General features: G+C 47.5%; 1 protein-coding gene across 8 annotated transcripts in view; it reads left to right on the plus strand.

Annotated features, from left to right (window-relative positions):
- The window catches only part of PIK3AP1 (phosphoinositide-3-kinase adaptor protein 1), a 214360-nt gene that overhangs the window by 67121 nt on the left and 128774 nt on the right, over positions 1-18465 (plus strand). For all 8 annotated transcript variants that reach the window (XR_003857778.1, XM_029609145.1, XM_029609142.1 and 5 more), the window contains one exon: positions 8764-8915. Coding sequence is in view for 7 of the 8 variants with exons in the window: in XM_029609145.1 (XP_029465005.1) it covers positions 8764-8915 (152 nt within the window). In the remaining variant the exon portion in view is untranslated. The remainder of the gene's footprint in view (positions 1-8763; positions 8916-18465) is intronic.

An 18465-nucleotide genomic window follows, 5' to 3' on the forward strand; every position in this document is an offset into this window, starting at 1 on the left:
AAGGTGGTGGGGCCACTTGCAATAGTGATCATAATATGATCAAATTTTAATTAATGACTGGAAGGGGGACAGTATGTAAATCCATGGCTCTAGAACTAAACTTTCAAAAAGGAAACTTTGATAAAATGAGAAAAATAATTAGAAAAAAACTGAAAGGTACAGCTACAAAGGTAAAAAGTATGCAACATGTGTGGACATTGTTAAAAAAAATACCATCCTAGAAGCACAGACCAGATGTAGTCCATGGATTAAGAAAGGTGGAAGGAAGGAAAATAATTAACAGCATGGTTAAAAGGTGAGGTGAAAGAGGCTATTTTAGCCAAAAGATCTTCATTCAAAAATTGGAAGAAAGATCCTTCAAAAGAAAATAGGATAAAGCATAAGCACTGGCAAGTTAAATGTAAGACATTGATAAGACAGGCTAAGAGAACATTTGAAAAGAAGTTGGCCAAAGAGGCAAAAATCTCACAATAAAAACTTTCTAAATATATCCAAAGCAGAAAGCCTGTAAGAATAGTCTGTTGGACCATTGGGTGATCAAGGGGGTTAAAGGGGCATTTAGAGAAGATAAGGCTATTGTGGAAAGATTAAATTATTTCTTTGCTTCAGTGTTTACTGAAGAGGATGTTGGAAAGATACCCGTTCCAGAGAAGGTTTTCATGGATGATAATTCAGATCAACTGAACCAAATCACGGTGAACCTGGAAGATGTGGTAGGCCTGATTGACAAACTGAAGAGTAGTAAATCACCTGGACTGGATGGTAAACACTCCAGGGTTTTGAAAAAACTAAAAAATTTCAGAACTATTAGTAAAAGTTTGTAACCTATCATTATAATCATCTGATGTACCTGAAGATTGGAAGATGGCCAATGTAACCCCTATATTTTAAAAAGGGATCCAGGTGTGATCTGGGAAACTATAGATCAGTGAGCCTGACTTCACTGCCAGGAAAAATCATGGAAAATTTATAAAGAATAAAATCAATTCCATCTGTTACTGGGAAGGTAACGCTTGAAGCGATATGGGAAGCAGTTAATGGTTTAAGTACTGCTGTGGCAAGATTAGAGGGAAAGATTGACTGTGTATCATCAGAATTTCAAGGGAAATTACTAACTGTTCAAAAACAAAGTAATGAAACATTAGGAAAAGTAAAAGAGAATGAAAGAAACATACAGGGGTAGATTTTTAAAAACAGCGCGATCGCGTACTTTTGTTTGCGCAGCAGGCGCAAACAAAAGTACGCTGGAATTTATAAGATACGCGCATAGCCGCACGTATCCTCTAAAATCCTGGATCGGCGCGCGCAAGGCTGCCGATTTTGGGCAGCCTTGCGTGCGCCGAGCCGCGCAGCCTGCCTCCGTTCCCTCCCCTCACCTTCCCCTCCCTTCCCCTACCTAACCCACCCCCCGGCCCTATCTAAACCCCCCCCCCTTACCTTTGTTCCTAGATTTACGCCTGCGAGAAGCAGACGTAAATCTACGCGCGCCAGCGGACTGCTGGTGCGCCGTCCTCCGACCCGGGGGCTGGTCCGGAGGCCTGGACCACGCCCCCGGGCCGGCACCACGCCCCCGGCCCCGCCCCCGAAACGCAGCATCATCGGGTCCCGCCCCCGACACGCCCCCTTCGAAAACCCCGGGACCTACGCGCGTCCCAGGGCTCAGCGCGCGCCGGCAGCCTATGGAAAATAGGCGCGCCAGCCCGCAAGGCCCTGCTCGCGTAAATCCGGGCGGATTTACGCGAGCAGGGCTTTTAAAATCCACCCGACAGTCTTTACAGAAAATTAATGTTTGTTTAATTAAGGATCAGATTGCTAGTGCCCGACGCCTAGAAGCTTTAGAGAATCGTGCACGACAACTAAATGTAAAGTTAACTAATTTCCCGCAAGTCCTGGGTGAAATACCTTATATTTCTCTTAAAAAGTATTTTAGAGAAATACTAAATTTTTCCGAGGAAGAAATTCCTCCGATTAATACCTGTTATTTTCTTTCTCAGAAATCCCCAGTACCTGCAAATCTTACTAGTTTTCTAGAAGATTCAAATTTGGATGTTGTACACAGAAGTACACTGATTGCATCATTTATAACAACCCAAGATATAAATAGTGTAATGAAAAAATATTTCAAAAAATTCCCAACAATGTATCATGGGCAAGTTGTTAAAATGTACCTGGATCTAGCTCCAATTACTAGAGCAAGGTGAAGAGAATTTCTTGCCTTACGGCAGCAAATAACATCATTAGGTTTCACTTTCTTTTTACGTTATCCATGCAGATGTGAAATTAAGAAAGGGGAACATACATATGTTTCTATCAGACAGACCAGATTCAACAGTTTGTAGAGGCCCAGCAATCTATTATTCCATCAGTACTGCCTATTGCAGAATCATCTCCTTCAAGTGAGTTACCAATCAGTGAGTAGCTAAAGAAGGCATTTATAGAATGATCCAATTTGATTATGTATCGCTTTCTTATTTGTTTATTCTGTATAATTATTTCCACAAGGTATCTTAATTTTCCTTAATCAGCCTCTATTTTTTCTCCCAATTATTAGTCGAGTGATTTTTTGATTTCAGATATACAATAGGTAAGAAGTATTCTTTAATGCCTATTTTCTTGACTATTTTTCACTAAAATGAAATTATATTAACAGATCTGAATTGTATTTCTGTATATGTGAAATGAAAATATATATAAATAAAGAAATCAAAAAAGAATAAAATCACAAAACATTTAGATAGACAGGTTTGATGGGACCCAGCAGCATGGATTTACCCAAGGGAAGTCTTGCTTCACAAATCTCCTACATATTTTCAAGGGGTGAATAAACATGTGGACAAAGGTGAACTGGTAGATGTGGTATATTTGGATTTTCAGAAGACTTTCAACAAAGTCCCACATGAGAGGCTTCTAAGAAAACTAAAAAGTCATGGGATAGGAGGCAATGTCCTTTTGTGGATTGCAAGTTGGTTAAAAGTAGGTTCCCTCCTGACACAGTCTCTTTGAAACACAGCCCGTGTCAGGGGACCGTGAATCTATTGACATAACCTTTTTGGCTCGATGCTGACAATTGAACTTTCTGCTTGCTTGTACATAATATGGTGCTACTACAGTTTGAGTATTGCATGCAGTTCTAATCACCACATCTAAAAATAACAGAAAGCAGAAGTAGAAAAGATTCAGAAAAGGCAGCAAAAATGATAAAGGGGATGGAATGGATCCTCTAAAAAGAGAGGCAAAACATATTAGAGCTGTTAAGCTTAGAGAAAAGACAAATGAGAAGTGAAATGACAGAAGTTTAGAAAATCATGAGTGGTGTGGCTCAATTTAATAGGGAACAGTTATTTACCTTTTTAAATAGTACAAGGACAAGGGGACATTCCATGAAACAATTGGAAGCAGATTTAAAACTGAAACTGAAAGTCTACTAGAGTGTATCTACATTTTAACAAAGAGAAGTTTCCAGCAATTGAAAATTCAAAGAGAGTTCAGAGGTGTTATATACTGTTCTATGTGCCACTATTGGGAATCTTGTAACACAAAGAGGTTCAGAGGGTGTTCAAAGGGTGTATGTAATTTACTGGCGTGACAGGGTTCTTCTCCCCCCCCCAAGGGAATGGGACTATTTAGGGAGTACAAAAATGCCTCCAATTTGATTTTGACTGATAAAGACCTGTGATTTATTTATAGAGAAGTGGGAGAAGGGTGGGTAACAAGGAGATTCCTGACTTGCCAGCTCTTGGAGTGTCCTTTGAAAGGAAGAGAGCCCTTCTTTAGGACGTTCCAAAATTTGAAAGACCAGGAATTCTGTCCACTAGGAAGAATGGGAGAATTTTATGGGTCCATCTACTGAGTTGTGAGTACTGTAAGATCAAGAGAGACCATACTTCTTTTTGGAACACCAGAGAACTTGTGAAGGAAGGGGCATAGTGCTAAGGGTTGCAGAGACTTATAAGCATAAGATCTATTTAAGAGAAGAATAAGTGTGGAAGAATATTAATTTTCTCTTTTGTATCTAGGATTTCATGCTATTGGTACTATGGATGTTGTTTAGTATTACTGAAACTGGTTATTTTTTTCAATTAACTTTTATTCATTTGGAGCACAACCTTGGTCTGGACATTGTTTTATTTTGAAGGCAATCTCTGCCCCATTTGGCTTAGCAGGTCCATCTTGCTCCTGTTCCAAGGGACCAGGAAACTATTTCTCCCACCTTGGTTGAGCGAAGCCAGTGCTCTCCAGGGCTAGGATGATTACCCTCGGTGTGAGTGAGTGTGTGTGTGTGGGGGGGGGGGGGTGAATTACAAAACAAATTAGGTTGTAGAATGTGTTGCTGAAGGATGTGGCCAAAGTACATAGGGGTAGATTTTTAAAGTTATGCGCGGGCATAGATTTGTTTGCGCAACCTGGCGCGAACAAATCTACGCCCGATTTTATAACATGCGTGCGCTGCCGCGTGCATGTTATAAAAATCCAGGGTCGGCGCGTGCAGGGGGGTGCACAATTGTGCAACCTGCGCGCGCCAAGCCGAGCAGCCTGCCTCCGTTCCCTCCGAGGCCGCTCCGATTTCGGAGCGGCCTCGGAGGGAACTTTTTTTCTGGCCCCCCCCCCCCCCACCTTCCCCTCCCTTCCCCTACCTAACCCACCCCCCAGCTCTAACTAAATCCCCCCCCTACCTTTGTTGAGAAAGTTACGCCTGCCTGAGGCAGGCGTAACTTACGCAAGCTGGCCAGCTGCCAGCGCACCATTCCCCGGCCCGGGGCTGGTTCGGAGGCCTCAGCCACGCCCCCGGAATGCCCCCGGGCCAGCACCATGCCCACAGCCCCACCACCAAAACGCCCCCGAATGCTGCGCCACCCCCGACACGCCCCCCAAGCAAAGCCCCGGGATTTATTCGTGTCCCAGGGCTTTGCGCGTGCCGGCAGCCTATGCAACATAGGCACGCCAGCACGCAGGGCTTTTAAAATCTGCCCCATAGTATAGCTGGGTTTAAAAGAGGACAGGTCCATTAGAACATAAGATATGCCATACTGGGTAAGACCAAAAGTCCATCAAGCTCAGTATCCTGTTTCCAATAGTGGCCAATCCAAGTCACAAATACCTAGCAAGAACACATACATTAAATAAATCTCAAGCTACTATTGCTTATTAATTAATAGCAGTTAATGGATTTTTCCTTTAGGAACTTGTCCAAACCTTTATTAAACCAATTTATACTAACTGCTGTAACTACATCCTCCGGCAATGAATTTTAGAGCTTAACTATGCACTGAATGAAAAATAATTTCTTCAATTTGTTTTAAATGAGCTACTTGCTAACTTCATGGAGAGCCCCCTAGTCCTTCTATTATCTGAGAGAGTAAATATCCGATTTATATTAACTTGTTCAAATCCTTTCATGACAGTAACAATTATTACATACGTAAATCTGAGGTTTGTTGGCCATCTCTTCTGGTAGTGAGCAACATGATCTCTCCATTCATATCTACCGAGTGCTTCCTAGTGTCTTAGATTGGCCTCTGTTGGAAAGATGATACTCGGCCCAAAGGACCACTGGTCAAACCCAACGTAGCAACTTTTATTGTTGCATAGTAACACAGTAACATAAATGACAGCAGATAAAGAGCAAAATAGTCTGCCCACTCGAGATTCATCTTTTTGTAGATGGGCATATAAAATCCCCAAATGCAACCTAACACCAGTTCCCCCTTTACATCTGTGACTTGATCTGTCAACCCTCCTCACATGTGTCCTGAGCAAGTCCAAACTGATATCATTTCGACACCGTACTCCAGGTGACTGGCACCTTTATTTAAAGATGTAGGCATCATGGCCATAGTGAGTTTGCTTCACTCTGGCCCTTACTTTTTCTGTAGCTGCCAGCACGGAATGTGGTAAGTGGAGGCATGGGAGGGAGATTCCTAGCTATAGATCTTGTTTATGAGGTGCAGGAGAGGCCCTGGGAGGCACCAGGGTCAATTTCAGAATCTGGACAAGTTCGAAGAGCCTGGGGAGGCCCCAGTTCAGCCTAGTCGGGCACGCCTGGGCCCCAGGTTAATTTTTAAAGGGCAGGAAGGAGCTTGGAGGGCCATGACAAAGTCCTTTTATTTGTTTTTCTTTTTTTTAATGGCAAGAAACACAAAAGTACCTGAAACTTTTCGGGTATTTTCTTCGGAGGCAATTTTTAGTTCGTTCCAAATGGCCCCATTCATTGTATTTTGGGTATTTTTTATAAATGAAGGCACATTTCTGTTCCTTGAGGTTTCCTACATCACTCTTCATTTTGTCTATCACTTTATACTCCTCTGTCACCACTTCCAGTTCATTATTCATATATTTTCTGCTATACAAAGCACAGCTAAACCTCTTTCAGAGGAAGCTGACAAAATAAAGAAAATATAACGCATTGGAGAGGTTTATTTACAGAAAAAAATCCAAATAAAACACAAATTATGTCTGGAACCCTTTTTTTAGGTCTGAGGACAGGATGATGGAGTTAGGGTGTGCCTAGGTTCATGTCTTCCCTTCTTGCAGGTTCTGATGATGGAAAGATAAATGGGTCTGCCTCTTCTCCTCCTCGTTTGTGACTACAAAAGAAAAAAACAGCATAACAAAACAAGTAAACCAGACATGGTTTAGAGGAAAAAGATATTGGTGGACCTGAAGATATAAGGATCGATAGATTTGAAGTACTAGGAAAGAGTGCTAATCCAACTATTCAGAGCTGATTACGATATTCTGGTTGGGCAGGATTTTGTTTCACTGTTACAGAACTGGCTACAGATGGACTTGTGTTTTTCATCTTCTCCCTGGATTAGCATAAAGAGAGCGTTCTTATGCAGTCCAGAGCTGTAGCTAGCCTATGGCCAATATGGTCACGGCCATAGATGCCATCTATCCTAAGGCGCCATGCTCGCACACAGTGTTATGGAAAAGCCACCTCCCTCCTGCTGATACAGCCCAGAGGTTTGCCTCTGGGGGGAGGGGGGGAGAAGAAAATGCACCTGTTCTTCTTGTCGTCGTCGCCCCCCCCCCCCCCCCCCCTCCACTCAGAGCCATTCTTGAAGGGGAAGGGGGAAATCAGGACAAAAATATCAATGCTGCCGCTCAGCGGAGACAGCCTGAGCAGGATCCCTCCCTCTACAGTCTGGAACAGTGCGGTCCACGGCTCACAAGATGAGCAGGAAAAGCTGGGCTCCCGATGGCTCCCTTCCCCCCCCCTCCCCCAGTGGCAGAGCAGCACAGCCACAGGGCCACAAGAAACATAAGCCCCGCATACTCAGGAGCAGTGCTGCCTGCAGTTCCTTAAGAAAAAGAATCATCTTCCCCTCTTCTACTGGCAGTCAGGCACAGGAGGAGCAGCACTGCCCACCAGCCAGAAGATACAGTATCGGCCTTCCCTAAGTCTGGAGCAGGAGCAGGTGCAGCACGGCCCTGACACTAGAAGGAGAAGTCCGGTGGGTCTTGGGGCTGAAGGAGGAGGCTACTACTCCTTCTGCTTCCAGAGGGGGAAACAAGTGAGAGAGAGTGAGAGCAAGTGTGTGAGTGTGATTGAGCATGGCAGAGAGTGTGTGTGTGCATGGGTGTGATCGAGCATGGCAGAGGATGTGGATGAGATTCAGCATGGCAGAGAGCATGTTTGTGGCTGTGACTGAGAATTGCAGAGAGCATGTTTGTGGGTGTGATTGAGCATGGCAGAGAGCGAGGGTGTGCATATGATTGTTGTGTTTGAGGCATTGTGGACCCTTGGTCGCAGTGGAGATGACTCCACCCATGGGGAGGAGCCCCGTGGGGAATCACTGCGATAAGCTGACACAGATAGCAGACACAGAATGGCTGGAGTCTTTATTGTACTGCTGTAAATAGATGGTGAAGCAGGAAGGTAAGGCACTGATCCACGAAGTGCCAATACACTCAACAGGCTCAGAAGTATTGTCTCACCCAGATGTTCATGATAGGCAGGAGCCCGCAGTGCTTCACTGCTTCTGCTCTTGAGCATCACATGGGGCCAAGACTTAGGGGCTGATGGTGCTGCTTCCTGCATCAGGGCCATGCTGGTACTCCTACTATTTCTTCCACCCAAGGCTGCCCTGCTCCTATTTCTGAGTGCCACGAGGGCCCCGGGCTGATGCTGCATCTCCTTCCAGGCCTCTACTGTGCTGTTCCTGCTCCTAAGCACTGCATAGACTGGGGCTGATGCTGTCGCTTCTACAACAATGGCATAGTTTTTCCTTCATCCCGCTACCCCACCACGTGCAGCCCATGCTACATCCCCTCTTCCGGGCTGTGGGGGTGGGAAGCAGGAGAGGCCAGGGTGCTGCTGTCCCAGACCTGTGGCACTCTAAGCAGCCACTGAGTCTGCCTAGTGTTTCAATAGTTCCTGCTTTTACCCATGGGTGGGGGAGGGGGGAATTTTCCAAAAGCCCATTTACCCGATTACTTAGCCATTTATCTACAAAAATTGCTTTTTGAAAACTGCCCTCCATGTGTGCAGACATGTCATATTGAAAGTTTTATGGTGTGCAGATATACTTCATGGCAAGAGAATTTATAGCATGCAGATGTGCCTGCCTTTTATAGATTCCTGCTTTCATGTTACATCCTGTTTTTTGTTTTGCTTCCCTGTTCCTAACTTTGCATTCAGTGTATGATCTCTGAAGGCAAGTGTGGTTATGGCTTCTCTCTGCAGTAGCTCAAGCCCCTTCTGAGTTGTGTTGGGCTGGGGATGGCTGTTCATTAACTCCCTGTTTGTGCTTCCCTTCTCAGATTCTGGCTGTGAGTCAGTGACTGATACTGACGCTGAAACTCAGAAGAATCCATATTTTTGCAGAAGGAAAGAAATGAAGGAGGAACCTGCACTGGCAGAGCCTGCTGAGGGGAATCTGGTGACTGTGCAGCCGGAACAAGTCCATTGTGGGGTACATTGGCTTCTATGTATATGCATAGCCATGCTGCTGAATATCCATTCTAAGTTAACCAGATAATTAATATCCAGATATCTTTGAATAATGGACCCTATGTGTCTTCATTAGAGAGATCCTGAAAACCTAACTATCTGAGGTGGGGAGAGGGATCCCCAACGACTGATTTGAGTTCCCCTGTTTTAGTGACACTTTAACCTGAAGAATAAATATACTGTAGTTAAACAATAGTACCTTAGAGATAGGGAGGATAACTTTCAAACAACTATGTGTGGTGGCAAATCCACCTGTACAAGGCCATGCACAGAACTACAATGGTATTTTATAACCCATGTATATCATAAAATACGCATATTTTTACCCTGGAACATAGGCGCATATATAGGCTTACATGTGAATACATGGAATGCATTGAATGCATGTACTTTTCCTACCTATTTTAAAAATATACGCGGCATATATTTTACACGTGAAAATAAAGGAAGACTTACTCGTGGAAAACCCGATTTACGTTCGCAAGTCAGCATATTGTAAAACATGCACAAGTAACTGAAATTAGCCTGCTTACCAATTACTCCACCAGTTCACCCAGTCTTTCTCCAGGTCATCAAGACCCTCCTGGTTCTTCAGCCTGAACTCCTCCCAGTTCACCCAGACCTCCCACCCAGCCAGTACTACACAATAAACACGTTTGATGTGAGTTACGCAAGATAATTAGCAGGTGTAAAATTACACAAGTAAGTCGCCAAATGTATGTGCATGCCTTTTAAAATAGCAACTTGCATGCGTAACTGCTGGCCCCGCCCTGGAACGCCCCTTTTATACATGCATATCTGTGTGCAAGAAATGTAAAGTACATGCACACTTTTATAAAAATAGCGATTACGCGACTATGGGCTCCTTGAGCGAGTATATGCTAATTTTTACGCATATAACTCTTTGGAAATTACCTCCTGTATCTCTTCCCCAAAGTCACCGACTCTTGAGAGCTGTCTTTTCTCAAGGGGCATGTTTTTTTATCATCCTTTCATGGTTGCTGTATGCTTCTGATGCTGAGAACATGAGACTCTGGAAGGCTTTTGTCTTGCAGTACTATGAATCTTCTGGCTCACTCTAGCCAGTCCACTCTGTTACGGGTTCAGACCGTGCATGGTCTAAACCTGTAACACACTCCATGTTCCATTATTATAAGTTATTCTTCTACCACTAGTATATGAAGAAATGCATTATTTTTTAATGAGGTGTATGATAAAATAAATATTAAAATATATAATCCATCCCAGTAAAGTGCTGGGTTATCATTACTAGGGTTGATCCTCTATAAGCCAATTCCACAACAGTACTTGTAGCCTGATTTGGCCACTATTGAAAACAGGATGCTGGGCTTGAAGGACCCTTGGTCTGACCCAGTATTACAATTTCTTATGTTCTTAATGTTCATTTTGTAATTATTAACTGTGCCTGTTGTATAGGGAACTGCAGGCAGTTTCATACTTCTGCTTTTATTTCTTTTTTTCCCTGTTGCACTGCATGCTGTAATCAAACTGATTTGGGCCCTGGACTCCGGGGAGCTCACTTATGGGCCGATACTGTAAACCACGCGGGAGAGCGGGCAAGCGTACTGTATCGGCCTGTTAGGAAGGGGAAAATGACTGCAAGTGTTGAGAATAGAGCCCGCGGGGTGCTGCGACCGGTTTTCCTACCTGCCGCATTGTCTCCGGCGTCCCCGGCGCGCCTCTGCCCTGGTTGGGGCCTTCTCGTAGCGCTCCTTGTGCGAGGGAGACGCCGCCAACACCAAACACTTGGAACCGCCCCTTAGATGTGCGCGCATGCCGGGGCAGGAAGTTTAAAGGGACCAACGCGGGAGAAGATGGCTCCGCCCCCGGCAACACGCCAGATGCCGGCAGGGATTTATACCCTGCAGCCCAACCTTACATTGCCTTGGCAACGAGGTTCCACTCTTCTGAGTTCCTTAGTTGCTGTCTTGTCTTCGTTCCTGCATCTTCCTGGCTCCTGACCTCGGCTTGTCTCCTGACTTTGACTTCGGATCGTCTTCCTGGCTCCTGACCTCGGCTTGTCTCCTGGCTTCGACTGCGGATCGTCTTCCTGGTTTCTGACTTCGGCTCGTCCTTGGCTCCTGCTGTCCGCCGCCTGCCCTGACCCTTGGCCTGACTCTACTTCTGGCATCTCTGCAGTCTGCTTGATTTGGAGTTCTTCTCTTCCTTCGTTCTCCGGAGACCGCCCCTAAGTCCAAGCGGCTCGGGTCCTCACGGGCTCCTCCCGGGGGAGCCGCGGGCTTCCAGTGGTGAACTTCCTGTTGGTCTCCCGGCTCTGACTTCTTCTTTGTGCCTAAGTCCAAGCGGCTTGGGTCCTCACTGGCTCCTCCCGGGGGGACCGCAGGCTTCCAGTGGTGAAGACTCTCTTGGATCTCTACTTCAAGTCCGCCTCCCGGCTACGACTCTGCTGTGGGGTTCCCCCAGTGCTGTAGCACCACCTTCTAGCCGGCCCAAGGTCCACGATCGTAACAGTTTGCAAGGCCATGGACTCGGCGGACAGTGCTGGCCTCCAGGCCATTCCTGGTATCGCTCAGCGGCTACAACAGCAACAACAATGCTTAGATGTCCTGACAGCCACAGTAGAAAGACTGGCAAACCGTCTTGGCGCTACACCTCCGGTAACACCCCCTGCCCCTGTTCTGATGCCAAGCCTCGGACCTGTGACCTCCACACAGCTGCCAGCCCCGCCCAGGGGGGAGGCCAAACAGTGCCGTGGGTTCCTCAACCAATGCTTCGTACGCTTCACTCTGCTTCCATCACAGTTCCCATCGGATCTGGTGAAGACCAGCTATATCATCTCCCTGTTGGAGGGCAGGGCCCTAGCCTGGGCCTCGCCGTTATGGGATCCTATCCCATCCTGGGAGACTTGGAACAATTCGTGTCTACCTTTAGACAGATTTTTGATGAGCCTGCTCGCAAGTCTACGGCAGTTGCGGAATTACTACAGCTATGCCAGGGTACCCGTTCGCTAGCCAAATACACGGTTGAATTCCACACCTTGGCAACCGAGCTAGACTGGAGGGAGGACAGCCTTCATGGGATATTCTTGGAAGGACTGTCCCCACGCCTTAGAGATGAGCTAGCGGCACGAGATCTTCCCGACGATTTAGATAGAATGATTGACCTGGCAGGAAGGATCGACCATCGACTCCAACTACACTTCCATGAAGGAAGTTCTATCCGAAGACCGACAAAATTGGCACCCACATTGTCACGGCCGATGGCATCCCCTCCGAAGCCTTCAGGTAGTCAAGGGGCGGAGCCCATGCCCATGCAGTTGGGGCGAGGACCCCTTTCCCAGGAGGAAAGAAGACGCCGGCTCTCCCTAGGTCTCTGTTTATATTGCGGCAACAAGGGGCACTTCTTGGCTCAATGTGGAGAACGGCCGGGAAACGCCAGGTCCTAGGTCTCATCAGGGAGCTGACCCTAGGAAACGTGAATATCGCTCCTCAATGTACCGTTCCAGTGACTTTAGAATACCCTCGCGGTTCCTTCGCTACATTAGCATTTGTTGACTCCGGAGCCGGAGGGAACTTTATTCTCTATGACCTTGTCCAGCAATTACAACTTGCCTTGCAGCCTCTTCACCCTCCGCTCCGAGTTTCTTCTATCCTGGGAACTCCTCTCCCGGGGAGCATTTCCACCACCACCAAGCATTTAACTCTCCGCACAGGCCTCCTGCACACTGAAGAAATATCATTTCTTATATTGTAGAGAGCCATTCATCCGATCGTCTTGGGCCTGCCCTGGTTCCAGAAGCATTCCCAGGTTATCTACTGGGATACTCTTCAAATTGCATCTTGGAGTCCCTCCTGTTTTAACTCCTGCCTGGCTACGGTCTCACGGCCCTGTGTTCCGCTCTTGACCACCTCGGTGTCTATACCCCAAGCCTACCAGGACTACATGGACGTTTTCTCTAAAGAAAAAGCCGAACTCCTTCCAGAACACCAGCCCTTTGATTGCGCCATAGACTTGTTACCAGGTACCACGCCCCCCCAGGGGGGCGCATATACCCTTTATCATTTCCAGAGACTCTGGCCATGTCCAGCTACATTCAAGAAAACTTAGATCGTGGCTTCATCCAACCCTCCAAATCCCCAGCCAGAGCCGGGGTTTTTTTTGTAGCGAAGAAGGATGGATCACTTAGGCCCTGTATCGATTATCGTGGCCTCAACGCCATTACGAGATGAGACAGATATCCGTTGCTGCTGATTCCGGAACTCCTAGACCGACTGCAAGGAGCCAAGATTTTCTCCAAATTGGACCTTCAGGGCGCGTACAACCTGGTAAGGATATGACCAGGCGATGAGTGGAAAACTGCCTTCAACACGAGAGACGGACATTATGAATATCTGGTCATGCCCTTCGGCTTGTGTAATGCCCCGGTGGTTTTCCAAAACCTAATGAATGAAGTGTTACGGGATATGTTGCACACTTCCGTCATAGTATATCTAGATGATGTGCTGATTTACTCCAAGGATCTGGCCACGCACCGCTTGCACATTCAACAAGTGCTACAAAAACTTCGAGACAACTGTCTCTTTGCCAAATTGGAGAAGTGCCAGTTCAAACAAGAATCCCTGCTGCTCCTTGGATACATTGTATTCTCCACAGGCTTCCACATGGATCCAGATAAAGTAGCGGCTATTAAGGATTGGCCTTGCCCAATGGGGGTGAAGGCTCTTCAACACTTCCTAGGGTTCGCCAACTTCTACCGCCAGTTTATATCGCACTACTTTCAGGTAGTGGCCCCGCTCACTGCCCTTACCAAAAAAGGAGCAGATACCAGAAATTGGTTTCAGACAGCGTTAGATGCCTTCCAGGAGCTGAAGAGAGCCTTAATTCGGAATTATGTCTCCATCACCCAGACCCACAAAGTCAGTTTGTTGTGGAGGTGGACACATCCAACCTTGCGGTAGGAGCGGTCCTAAGCCAAGTATGCAGTAGAGGTAAATCATTGCATGCTCCTACTTCTCTCGGAAGTTCTCACTCACTGAAAAGAATTACGGTATCGGGGACAAGGAGCTGTTGGCCATTAAGCTGGCGTTTGAGGAGTGACGTCAGTGGCTAGAGGGGGCCCAACATCCTGTAATTGTTTATACGGATCACAAGAACCTAGAGTTTCTGTGCCGAGCCCAGTGCCTCAACCCCCGGCAAGCTCGATGGTCTCTATTTTTTAGCCGGTTCAACTTTCTCCTCTGCTACAGACCAGCATTTAAGAATGTTCGGGCGGATGCACTCTCTCGCACCGCAGAGACTGAAGATACTCCCAATCCGCCTCAATACATCTTAGACCCTGCCATGGTCCTCCTTGCAGCTTCAGAGATAGTCCCCCTAGGTAAGACGGTAGTGCCCGCTTGCCTGTGCAAGAAAGTATTATCATGGGCCCACGACTCTTTAACGGCAGGTCATCCTGGAGTCGCCCAGACCTTGGAACTATTGACCGAATACTATTGGTGGCCTCAAGTAAAGAAAGATGTACATCTATATGTCAATTCCTGTCCTACCTGTGCTCGACAAAATCCCCTACCCAGCTGTCCCTGGGGGCTCCTCCAACTGTTACCCATCCCAACTGAACCTTGGACTCATCTCTCCACAGATTTCATAGTGGACTTGCCACCGTCAGAAGAGAAAACCGTGATATGGGTCACAGTTGACAGATTTTCGAAAATGGCTCACTTTGTGCCTCTAATCAAATTTAGGACCACGCCTGAACTTGCACAACTCTTTACTCAGCACAGCTTTTGTCTACACAGACTCCCCCTCCATGTTGCCTCGGACAGAGGTTCGCAGTTCACAGCCAAATACTGGAGAGCACTCTGAAAGAAGTTCGGAGTCCAACTAGACTTCACTATGGCCTTTCACCCACAAGGCAATGGCCAAGCAGAACGTACGAACCAAACCTTGAAAGCATTCCTTCGAGCCTTTGTAGGGGACCAACAAAATGACTGGGTGGCTTTACTTCCGTGGGCAGAATTTTCCTATAACCACCATCGACATTCTGCCACCAATAGGTCCCCTTTCCAGTTGGTCTATGGGAAGCAACTCTGATCTCCCGTGCCCTTGCCTCTGACGGTTTCGTCTCCGGCAGCGCAACTCACAGCCCGACAGTTACGTGATCTTTGGAAGTCCACTCAGGAGAAATTATGGCAGACCGCTGCTACCTCAAAGAAACATGCAAACCAACTGCGATGTCCAGCTCCGGTATTTCGCCCTGGAGATAAGGTGTGGCTGAGCACCAAGAACATTCGATTGCGGATTTCTTCCATGCGCCTGGTTCCCAGGTATATTGGCCCGTTTTCCGTAGCAGAGCGAGTGGGTGCTGTCTCCTACCGTCTACGCCTCCCGTCCACATTAAAGATTCACAACGTCTTCCATGTGTCCTTACTCAAGCCTTTGATTCTGTCAATCTTCCACGACAAACCTCCCGACCCCTCCAAACAGGCAGCTGAACAAGATGTCATCTACCAAGTGAAGGAAGTCTTGGATGTGCAATTCCTTCTTAGAAAATGGGAGTATCTTCTCTCCTGGGAGGGGTATGGCACCGAGGAGAATACTTGGGAGTCGGCCTCCAACATCCTGGATAAAACCCTTCTTCACCAGTTCCACTTAGACCATCTGGCAAAACCCAGGCCCCCAGGAAGGGGGCGTAAGAGGGGGGGTACTGTTGAGAATCGGGCCCGCGGGGTGCCACAGCCAGTTTCCCTACCTGCCGCGTTGCTCTCCGGCATCCTCAGCGTGCCTCGGCCCGGGTCGGGGCCTTCTCGCCGCACTCCCTGTGTGAGGGAGACGCCGCTGAAGCAGAACACTTGAAACCGCCCCTTAGATGCGCGCGCAGGGGCAGGAAGTTTAAAGGGACCAATGCGGGAGAAGATGGCTCCGCCCCCAGCAACACGTCAGACGCCAGCAGGGATTTATACCCTGCAGCCCAGCCTTACCTTGCCTTGCAACGAGGTTCCACTCTTCTGAGTTCCTTAGTTGCTGTCTTGTCTTCGTTCCTGCGTCTTCCTGGCTCCTGACCTCGGCTTGTCACTCGGCTTTGACTTCGGATTGTCTTCCTGGCTCCTGACCTCGGCTTGTCTCCTGGCTACAACTGTGGATCGTCTTCCTGGTTCCTGACTTCGGCTCGTCCTTGGCTCCTGCTGTCCGCCGCCTGCCCTGGCCTGACTCTACTTCTGGCATCTCTGCAGTCCGCCTTGATTTGGAGTTCTTCTCTTCCTTCATTCTCCGGAGACCGCTCCTAAGTCCAAGCGGCTCGGGTCCTCATGGGCTCCTCCCGGGAGGACAGCGGGCTTCCAGTGGTGAACTTCCTGTTGATCTCTTGGTTCTGACTTCTTCTTTGCGCCTAAGTCCAAGCGGTTCGGGTCCTCATGGGCTCTTCCCTGGGGGGACTGCATGCTTCCAGTGGTGAAGACTCTCGGATTTCTACTTCAAGTCCGCCTCCCAGGTACGTCTCCACTGTGGGGTTCCCCCAGCGCTGCATCACCACCTTTCAGCCGGCCCAAGGGTCCATGATCGTAACAGCAAGGCAGTTCTCGGAGCAAGAGAAGGGCCGGTCTTCTGCCTAGCCAGCCCCCTGCCCTGCAGGTTGAACCCTGGGGTTCTGGGGCCAGGAGGTCTCTGCGACGGCAGTTCCTTATAGTGGTAAGTCCACACAGGCAAAGCTTGGACAAGGATGACTGAAGACAAGGCGTAGACAAAGGCAGGCTTGACAGGTAGGCTTAGCTGGCAGGGCAAAGGCAGGTAGGCATAGCTGGCAGGACAAAGGCAAGGCTGGATGCTAATCAGGACCTGGAATTAGACAAGAAAAGGGTGAGACAAGGCAAAGACAGGACTCTGGTACAGACAAGTTTGGACAGGATACTGTAACAGGCAAGACAAGTCTCTGGTACATCCAAGACCAGTCCAAATACTGGGACAGACGGGATAAGGCCAACAAGACAGACTACAACGGAGTCAGACAAGGGAAACACTGAACAAAGAAGGCAACAAGACCTCAAGGCAAAGTACAAGGCAGAAGATCTGTAGACCACAAGACAAGGCTAGAGCAGGGCAGAAGGTCCATAGGCAGCAAGACAAGGCCAGAACAAGGCAGAAGGCCGTTAGGCCACAAGACAAGGCAAGACAGAACAAGAGTCAGATCATGGAACCAGAAGTGACAACATGAGAAGAGAGGGAGCTTTTGGCAAGGCTAGGACTTGGCATGGCAAGGGCAGTGAGGAGGAGCTTGGCAAGACTAGTGATGAGGCCACACTCAGGGCCTCTGCTGGTTGGGAGGCATCATAAAGGTAGGACAAGGCTAAATAACAGGGAAGTCCTAACACAAACATAGCTGTTTTCTTCTGGTGCTCTGCGCGGTCTCCTTCATTGAAGCTACTTCTGTGTTCAAGCAGCAGTATTAAAGATAATATTTTTAGTTAATCTCTTTGGCAGTTAAGCAAAATCAAAGCATTCCATTTTTTTTTTTTTTTAAATAATTATTTTTATTGAAAAAGTTTCAAACAATTAACTGTGTGTCGTGCCAACAAGTTAACAGATGGTACAGGAGAAGGGCGCCATGAATACTGAATGTCAGCAGAGGTGGCGAGGGCCAGCACTGAAATAGATTTTAAATAACCTTGAGGCAGATACTTGATAGAATGGGGGAGGGGTAATATGAAGTAGGATAAATAAGAGTATAACCTGAGTCAGAGCAGTTGAGATGAACATTGAAGTCACTGAGAATAAAAATAGGAATAGACAAATCTGAGAAGGAGGTCAGCAGCTGCATGCAGTCAGGGCCTTCAAGGGATTCAATGAATCCCCAGCCCTAGTTGACTTCATTTTATTGGCTTCCTTTTTTTTTTTCAACCATGGCTGAAAAGAGGTCCAGTGGGGCCATCATGGACCTCATCCCACTACAGCACAGAAAGAGATCTGGCAGGGCCGCATGGACCCTATTCTGCCACAGCGTACCATGAGTTAACTGTTGCCCCATATTGGGCTGCATTACATCATGAGTTCCAAAGCAACTGATTGCCCCATATTGGGCTGCATTACATCATGAGTTCCAAAGCAACAGTTTCCCTACAAATAGATGTGTCTACATCTGCCCTAGAATCAATCAGTTACTGCAAAGGGCCGTATTGTTTGAGATGCCTTCATTTTTGTACAGCTCTGCCATAACCCTGTTTTAACTTCTCTTAATGACGTCAAGATTGTATAGCTGGCTATGTCCGCAGGGGGGTCATATTAGGGGGAGGTTGTCTGGAAGGAGAGGGGCCATGGGGGGAGGTACCTCCGTGTGCAGTCAGATACCTCTGGTTTGGACGCAGGGAGACTTTGTGCCCCCTTGGAGTATGGTGATACTACTTGATTTGTTGTGTGTGTGGAGAATGTGTGAGTGCGTTTGAGTATGAGTGTGATGTGAGGGGGGTAGGGAAGATACAAGAGGGTAAGGGAAAGGGACCAAGTAGGGGATTTCTATGTGTGTGATAGATGTTGTGGGCTGA

Source organism: Rhinatrema bivittatum, chromosome 7 (assembly GCF_901001135.1).
Source record: "Rhinatrema bivittatum chromosome 7, aRhiBiv1.1, whole genome shotgun sequence".
Taxonomy (NCBI): Eukaryota; Metazoa; Chordata; class Amphibia; order Gymnophiona; family Rhinatrematidae; genus Rhinatrema; species Rhinatrema bivittatum.